This window comes from Cricetulus griseus, assembly GCF_003668045.3.
Source record: "Cricetulus griseus strain 17A/GY chromosome 1 unlocalized genomic scaffold, alternate assembly CriGri-PICRH-1.0 chr1_1, whole genome shotgun sequence".
NCBI classification, from domain to species: domain Eukaryota; kingdom Metazoa; phylum Chordata; class Mammalia; order Rodentia; family Cricetidae; genus Cricetulus; species Cricetulus griseus.
The window spans coordinates 32956175-32965587 of record NW_023276807.1 but is presented as its reverse complement, the minus strand read 5'-3'; the positions used below and the strand labels follow the sequence as shown (position 1 = coordinate 32965587).

The window sequence follows — 9413 nt, the reverse complement described above, 5'->3', positions numbered from 1 at the left end:
CGAAGAAAGAGGGTGGCCACAACAAGGGATATATATAGCAAGAGAGCAGAGAGGAAACAAGAGGTTGTGTGGAGGGACCCCATATCCACTGTAGGTGGGGAGAAGATATAGGGCACCCTATGAGAAGATGGTCATCCACGAGGCAGGATTGAATAGTTTAAGTTTAGAGAAGTCTGAGTCTATGTTAGATACTGAATTTTAATGGCCTTGACTACAGTGCCAATAGGGGTGGAAGAGGCTTCTTTAAGACCCTCCCTGTGAACTGGGACAGCTTCTTTCATGTTGATATAAATAGCTCCTGTAACCCACCCCCAGTCCACCTTTTGTCCTGGGGATTTTGGATGGTGAAAGTAACCCTACTTCATGCAAGTTGGAAGTGAAGTTGTTGGGGTTGTGTGCCTCACCCTCAAGAGAAATGATATCTCCATATCCAGTTGTGATATCTACCCCAGGAAAAGTCAGTCAGTCAGTCAGTTCTGATCTGTTTGATCGGGAGGAAAACTAAATATTTGGGGTTATTGTGAAATGCGGAATTGGCTTTGATAGTTTGTGCAGATGGTAAAGATGTCACAGTTCTGAGTCAGGCTAAATAAGAGTCAAAGGTCAGGTGGATCTCTGAGCTGCTACCAGAGATGAAACAGAAGGTGGCACTGAAGATGAATGAAGTCTGGGCAGAGTATATTTGAAATTTCTATGCCAGTCACCCTTTCAGAGAGAGCAGGAGGAAAGAGAAAAATACCAGCAAAGGGGGAAGAAAGAGCCCATATTAGAAGTTCTCAAGGATAGTAGGTTAGTCAGCATTCTTTATAGGAGTGTAACTGATAAAATGAATACAGATGATGGGCAAACAGAAGGATGGATGGATAGATAGATAGATGGATAGATAGATATAGATAATTAGAATGGTTATAGGCATGAATTGGATTAAAAATTGGTCTTCCCACTTCGACTGCTTTCATTAAGAAAAAACCTTCATAGTTATACTCAGCCAATTGTGTTTTGGTTAATTTCGTATGTGGCCTAAGTTGACAATCAAGAATAGCCATCATAGGAGGGAAGCAAGCGATTCTTAGCTTTTAGTGATCCCATCTATTGTCAGGAGTACTTATCTCAGAGAAGGGATCAGGAGTCTGTTTGAGCTGTAATACATGGGCTCATGTCAAGACTCCCTGATGCTTAGCCACTGTTGGTATGGTGAGGATGACCTGATGTGGGAGGGCCTGTGGATGAGAAGATTTCAAATAAACCCAGTTCCATGGTAAGGGGGTCTGGATGCAAGCAATCAGCATGGCCTCTGAGAAGGTGTCCTAAGAGAGTATGTGAAGGTAAACAGTCATAAAGTGGGCCTGGTTCCAGAGGAGGTCAATTTCCTATGAGAATAGGACAGTAGTACATTAAGTCTACTGGGCTGAGGGAGGAGAGGGCTGGGGCCTGTCCTGAATGCAAGTTAGGGTGAGAGATAAGCATTCAGTCCAAGGAAGGTCAAGTTCAAAAGGCAATTTCAGCCAGTGAGTTTTAATAAGAACATTAGCCCTCTCTATTTTCCGAGGTCCTAGAACGACAGGGAATGTGAAGACGTCAGAGCTCTTGACACTACTAACCTCGTGACTTTAGAGATGAATGCCAGGCCATTATCTGACTGTCTAGACCTAGGAAGTTCAAATATGAGCAAAATCTTCATGAGGTGGAACTATGCCAATTCTGCAGTCTTGTCCATGGTAGGTAAATCTCCTTTCCATCCTGAGAAAGTGTCTACCGCAGTAAGAAAATATTTATGTGTCTTTGTTAGGAGGCATACCTGTAAAATCTATCTGCCAGTCTTCCTCAGGATGTCAACTCCAAAACTAGTGTGTATTAAAGGAATGAGGGTTCACAAAGCTCCGTGTGGGGAATTTTGGGTTTGTGTGTGTGTGGCGGGGGCAGAGGGAGATATCAATGGGTGAGAAGACCAGAAAGGCTGGAATGGAAGAAGAGAGGTCAGAGGAAGCCATGAAGAGGTTGAGACACAATAGAAAAGGACTTGTGGATATGTGTCAGGAAGGGCTTTGCCTGAGCATAAGGGAGACGTATCTGTCTTGTAGAAGAAGCTGGCTCTAGGGGCCTGCAATGGCTCCCATGGCCTGGAGAGCTCATCGTTGGGACTCAGAGTAGGTAGGTATTTTCATGTCTTTTGAAGCCTATCTGTTCTGCAGTCCTTTATAATTCAATTAAAACTTTCCTGTAAATGTATAAGTGACATCATTTATCAATGAGATACATACTTTTCCTTTGGAATTATATAAATATTTTATTTTTGAAATTAACAAAATTTAATATTATTTCCTTTGTATCTTCTAATCACCAACCCACCTCCCAACCTATTATTCTTGAACAACCAGAGATTACAAATACCCCAAATTTCCTTTTTACAAAAACCACTAATTCTGGAGAAAAAAAAAAAAAAACTCTTCAGTCAAAATGGATTGAGACGTATTCCAGTTCCTAAAGGTGAGAATGGATTCACCTTTGCCCACATCAGAGCATCGTTTAAAGAAATAGCCGATTTCCCATCTTCCAGGAAATACACAGGGCCCTGTGCACCGAGTTGAGAAAAGAGAAAAATGAGACTGTATATTTGCAGCATCGGCTTAAAGTTTCAAAATATTCACCACATCGAGAAACCATTGGTATAATTAGGCAATGATAATAGGCAATTTAGTAAAACGAAAAAAGAGGCATTTTTTTCTAAAGGTTACCAACTGTGGGGGCATCTTCAAGTACTTTATTCATGTACTACTATTCTGGGAAGGCTGTTAAAACAGCTTTATGCTATACAATGGTACTATCAATGAGAATAAGTGTTGTTAGTTTATTAATTGCCCCAAAGTTAAATTGTTTTATGAAACCCCACTGTCAATTCACAGACTTGGATCTACTTTGTTGTGTTAGTTATGTAGCTGATGTCAGCGTGGCTGTGAAGTGACTGAAGCCAGAGCTTGCATCCCTTTCTACAAAAGAGGAGGAAGATATTGCTCTGCCTGTGTGTGATTTAAAATTATACTCTGTCTCATGACTTGAGAGACTATGGTTTGTCCCATCAGTTATGAGCACATCCTGAATAGTTTTGAAAGTCTTACTCTGCTCTGAGGAGGAAAAGCATAATGAAAAAAAATCACAAGACAGTAAATTTTAATTTTAATTCTTTGATTAGGCTATAGATCTATCAAGTTCTGGTTATAAATTTTAATGATGTTCTATTGTTTGCAATTTATCTTTTGAGTTGGAAAAGCTAATCATTTGTTACCTTCACATTAGTAAGTGCTACACATTCATAAAACACTATCAATTTCAAGTTAGAAATACTCTGGAAGGATAGTACTTATTCTATATTAGTTATGTGTGCATTGGGATAACTAGTAGATCTTTTGTGGGTGTGAGCCTGTGTAAAGAAGAAAAGTAGCTGGTGTCCACTCGTGTTTTGGTAATCCTGCATGGAGCAAAAGGGTCTTGTGGGAAAAGGGATGAAGGGACCAAGTATTAAAATGGCCCATGAAAGCAGAAAGTGATTCTGAGACAAATTTCCAAAGTTTCATGATTCACTGCTAAGCTACCGGGTTGGCTGATTATTTTTTAATCTCTCAACACAAGTGAATGATATTAGTGTGTACAGTTACGTGTCCTATGTTTTGGAGATTATGGTTGTGTTCTCAAGAGAATGGCTTATAATTGGCCAGCTAAGCTATAGGCAGGCATTGTATTAATGAGCAACTATTCCACTTATTTTGAGTGTCTGGATCACTCATTAGCCTGGCGTGTTATGATAATAAGCATGATTTTAATATTACATTAGAACTACAGGACCTGCCCATTAAAATGTGCATAACACTGGCAGCTGAAGCACTCTGAGAGAGACTGTGATAACTCACTTGGCAGAATTCGGCTTTGTTCACCTGGCAGGGGCATCTACTCTTAAGACAGCAAAGACTTCTCTTATAACAATCCCCTTGGGTTCCACTCGGAGGCTCTAAACACTGTTCATCATTAATTTGACTTATGTTAGACAATGCTCTTCAGTAATCAGTCATCCTCTGACATGAATCACAGTGAATTTTAATTGTTGAAAGTTCAGCAAAATAATGTAAGATCACTTGCTGTATCTGTAATATACATCTATTGGTTTATCTCATTGTGTTTATGCAACACAAATGGATACTAGAAAGTAAAATACAATCTTCTGTGATAAAATCACGTGTAAATGATTATATCACTGACTTACTTTCCTTTAAGATATGAAGTGTATTTATTTTAAGACATCTTTTTTTTACTATCTATGTAATAAAGTGTTGCAAAATGTATGCATTAAACCATTGCTTTAGTGATAGTAACTCGGTGATCATCTCCCAGGGTTTATTTTAAGGGGAAAGAGACAACTTGTATTATCACAGAAGCATCAAAGGCAATATTTTCTTACTGAAACCTGTACATTTGCCTAGTTTACTGAGTTTATATTTGCTTTAGGATAACATGAAAATGCATAAGAGAATTATAAAATTAATGTCTAATATTGGTCTGTACCTGAATTTTTAGTCCAGTAAGACAAGAGATGTGAATGTCTGAATGGCTTGGAAGATTTGATCCAGTCACATAATCTTGTCCAGTAATTCCTTTGAGTGGCTCTTCTTTCAGTCTTTTTAATAAAGTTTCATAAACAGTTCGTTGTGAATCAGAAGGAGGTGTACATGGAGACTCCTCTGATGATCTACATTGTAAATAAATGCTCATGTTTCATTCTTTATAGAATTACAGAATTACTGAGAATTAGATGAGAAATGATCTCTAATGTGGAATAATCTTTTTGTACACTGTGAAGGTGTGTCACTCTGATTGGTTTAATAAAATGTTGAATGACATAGCTGGCAGGATTTCTAGGTACAGAGGATGACAGGAGACACAGAGGAGGCAGGAAAAAGGAATAGACAAATGAGCCTTGGGGCAGTATACAGATTAATAGAAAAGCGTTAATATAAATTATAAGAGCTATCTAAAAAAAACAAACCTAAGCTATCAGCCGAGTTTTCATAATTATTAATGAGTGTTCATGTCATAATTTGGAAAATAAGACTCATTACTTCTTAATTAGTTCTTACCCTTCTTTCTAGATGGAGACAAATTAATTTAAACTTAAGTTATAGAAAAACAAAAGACTTCAGAAAGGCAGAAATTAGCATTACAATATATTACTACCGAATATATGCAAAACAAATTGACAAACTGTTTTCCTAAAATTGATTAAAAAAACAAAAACATCTCAACACTTTTGTCTGTAACACTAAATTCCTTCTACATTTGTATGTTACATTGTATTCACTCACTGGTTGGCAGACTGTGTGCAAGCTCTCCATGCATCCAATTCCTCAGAGAGATGCTCAATTTTTAAAGGTACTGACACCACTCGGCGTTTTAATAGCTGACTGAAACATGAAAAAGAATGGCATCAGGCTTAATAGTAAAACATCAGACAAGATAAATGAAGTTTAATAAATAACTGGAATTTTATATATAACAATTGTTCAACAGCGTGTATGGAAATACAATTATGTATGCATAGGCATATATATGTTCACTTACATGTTTGTCATTTAAATCCATGGTAAGTCTAAAATGTCCAAGAAACAGAGTTGGACAAGTGACTGTAGTTAAATACACTGCATAGTCTATAGAGCGTGGTGAGACAAGACAAGCAATGTTGAACGCAGAAGTGAGATAGAACAGCTGATGAGAACCTTGGCTTAATTCTGGAATAAGATTTGAGCACACACTGAGTTTAGGCTGGAGTGTGGTGCAGGCTCCTAGACTCACACACATGGGCTTTGAGATTGCATCGCATGTGAATATAAAGTGAGTTCTCCCCAAAAGAATGATAGGTAAAGCTCAGAAAGAAGGTTTTGGGGCTGGTCGTGCAAACCTGACAACCTGAGTTTTCATCTCAGAACCCACTTAATTGTGGAAAGAGAGAATCAGCTCCACAAAGTTTTCCTCTGCCTCTAGATGTGTGCCTTAGGATGGGCATTAACCACTCCACCCCCAACACACACACACACACACACACACACACACACACACACACACACACACACTTTACAAATGAGCCTTCTCTAGGACAAATAATAGGACACAGGGAGAAGTGTTGAGATATGAGTGTTTAGAGATGGGGAAGCAGGAAAAGAAAAGTAGTGGAAACCAAACAGAACAAGACAATGGGGAACTTGAGATTTAGTATGGAAAAAAAAAAAAGAACATAGACTAACAAGACATAACAGACAGAACCGTCATCAAAAAGAAATTCTCTAAAACTGAGACTTCTGAAAGTTCTCTCTTTTAATTACCATGTTTTCCATAACCTAGGAACTTGCTCATGCCTTATACATAATAACTTGCTTTTGTACTTCGTTTGCTTTTTTGCTTCCCAACTGCTGAGGCAGGCTCACTCTGAATGCTGGCTTCTGTGGAACTCTCCATGTAGCCTCAGCTGGCCTTGAACCAGTGGGAATAGTTTTATCTCAGGTTCCCATGATGAGAGTGTAGATATGAGCTGCCATTCCCTTCTTTCATCTTTCGTTATTAATACTAATTTAAGAGACTGTTTTTCTCTCCCTTGTCATTAGCCAAACATAGCTGAACAATTTCAGCATGGTTTTAATGTCTATGACACACCTTACCGCTCCTAAATTTTATGGCGGAAAGTGGGCTTTGACGTTTGGTTTGTTGCCTGTACATAAACAATTTTCTTTGAGTATCCTGAAGGTATTAGTCTATCTTACTACTTAGCTTGTACTAGGTAGCAGTGGCTGCTGCTGCTTCATCAGAGTTAGTTAACAGTAAGCAAACCTTCTACGTCTCCCTACCTTCTATAACTAGTGCTCATCAAAACATTTCCCCCAGGATTCTAAACATGAAGAATCAAAGGGGGTGGCACACTGTACCATTCTACAAGGTAATGGGCTTGGAAATTAATTTTCTGGAAATACTCTTATGAATTTGTTGACTCACAATCATACTCATACAATGGGATGTGTCTTGTTAAGTAGTGGGATGGATTAGAAATGAACATCCCTTGTTTCAGCCTTAGATTTTAGTTTTGAATGAAGTAAGTTTCAAGGATAATGGATTATGACTAAGGTTTAGCAAACTGTTGGAGAATGTAGATGTTTGGCTGACAGGGTTATAAAACACAGTCTACTATGAATATAAAATACTAGCTTATTTGCTACTTAAAAATGTTCTTTACTCGAGTTTTTCTGCCACAGATATTGGGAGCTAATACATATGGCCTTCTATAATTTAATAATGGTGTTACGCAATGTTGGAATTGAAATGTAGGCATGAATATGGATGGAAGACTTTCCAGAAGTCTTCCTGATGCAGAAAATGCAGAAGTCTAGCCTGAAGACATCCTTTAAAATCCCCTTTTCCCACACCTTTGTGTCCTCCCTAGGTTGTAATCATGACACACAGAAGGCTAGCATCTATCTTCTAACCTTGGGAAATTCGCACAGAAGGAAAGAGGCTGAGAGTTTCAGAGTAGAACAAAAGGGAAGGATCCAGATCCTTGATGGAATTGCTGGACCACTTTATGAATTCTGGGGTGCTCTCTGAAGCACCCCGATAGGCAAACATCAACATTTCCTATGTATTTAAACATCTGTTAGTATCTCTTTCATTTGTAGCCTAATGCATATACTAGGTCCTTGCTTTATTGTCGAGCACACGCTAAGTGAACAAGTGAATACATATTATAATACATTCACTTCCTGTGATCTACTCAGAGGCTATATATCTTAGTACAAAGGATTTCTCCATAAGATATTTTTATTCTTACCTTGTGTACTCGTAAAGAGCTGGGACAATGCTTTGATACTGTCTCCTGATAGCCAGTAAGGCACCAACATAGCCACATAATATGAGTAATTCGTTTCGAGTGCTGAAAGAGAATGTGTTTATTTTTAATCTTTACAAAATGAAGCATAGGGCATTACTCTCTTACATAATTCAAATACTTCTATTTATATTCTTACAGATGATACCTATAAAATACATTTAGGGGGCTGGTGAGATGGCTTCCAGATGTGTAGTGAAATTCCCAGCTACCACATGGTGGCTCACAGTCATCTATAATGGGATCTGATTCCCTCTTCTGGCATGAACGTGTACATGCAGACAGAGCATTCATACATAAAGAATAAATAATGTTTGTAAAAAAGCTGAAATCTTAAAAAATACACTTAGAAAATTTTGTAAAATGGGAGGAAATAATTTATTAGCTAAAAATTAATGCATAATTCTTATCCCAAAATTAACACTATGACATAAATTATAATTTAAAACAAATGTCTTTAAACAGCACTTAGTTCTTACCTGCTTATTTAATATATCTAATATTTTTGTGTTTTCATGCTTGAAAGTAAACTAGAGTCCTCAAAAAAAGCAAGTGTCCTACTGTTCTAGTTGATCTGTACCCTGAGGCCACTCAAGCCTTTCTCTTCATCTCATTTGTCACTAAGTAATTCCTCTCATCAGACTTAGGAAATTATGGCCCAATATGTCGACTCTCGGAAAGAACTAGTCAAATCAATTGCATTTCCTGTGGGATGAACTTGACAGTTTTCCAGGCTGTTTCATTGAAAATCCTTTACAAATTATCCTCAAATCTCTGAGGACTTCAGTTATATGAAAAATTCCCTAGGTGGTTCTTGAGTTTATGGTTACTGTCATTTTCTGTTTTTTTTTAATAGCTCTTGTATCTCTCTCATCTAGGCTTAGTATGATATCTATGTACAGTAGATATTGAATAAATATGACCTTTAGTTTCTTAAGAATTCCATTCCCACAACCATCTAAGTGTTTTCAATTAACCTTCTTTGAACAAATGTGTATAATCGAAAGTACACATCCATTCACACACATAAATGTACACATACTAGTCATTGTTAATAGTTATTATGCATTTAAAGTTCATGTTATTGTCTTCTTTTGTTATTCTTGTCATAACAACAAAAGTTATAACAAAAGGTTTAATTTGTCTAATAAGTTCAGCTACCTAAGATGATCCTATTTTTTATTTGAACGCCAAAACCAACAGGGCCATTAAAAATGGTATACTGATTGTTTTCACATCTTGAAGAAAAGTACTTACTTGGTGCACAGATGCAAGAGTAATTTTTCAGTACGAATAAAACTCAATAGGTCAAGCACAGGGTATACAGTATCCAGAGTCCAGTCTGAGTTTTTCATACATCCTGGCGAAATAAAACCAAATGAAATGTATTTTTAAATTACAGTACTGAGTCTTGTTCATCCCATTTTAAAAATTATATAATCAACACTCGTCTGTAGTTGGTACAACAAACTATTGTACCCTTCACTATCTCTAGGTC

The 9413-nt window shown here is 37.4% G+C and overlaps 1 protein-coding gene across 7 annotated transcripts in view; it reads right to left on the bottom strand.

The window, feature by feature from the left end:
* Positions 1–2399: 2399 nt before the first annotated feature.
* The window catches only part of Wdr17 (WD repeat domain 17), a 68810-nt gene continuing 61796 nt past the window's right edge, over positions 2400–9413 (bottom strand). For all 7 annotated transcript variants that reach the window (XM_035452822.1, XM_035452823.1, XM_035452824.1 and 4 more), the window contains 5 exons: positions 9173–9275; positions 7859–7960; positions 5352–5450; positions 4555–4738; positions 2400–2572 (listed from right to left, as the gene is read on the bottom strand). In XM_035452822.1, the coding sequence (XP_035308713.1) occupies positions 2453–2572; positions 4555–4738; positions 5352–5450; positions 7859–7960; positions 9173–9275 (608 nt within the window). In that variant the 3' untranslated portion in view covers positions 2400–2452. The remainder of the gene's footprint in view (positions 2573–4554; positions 4739–5351; positions 5451–7858; positions 7961–9172; positions 9276–9413) is intronic.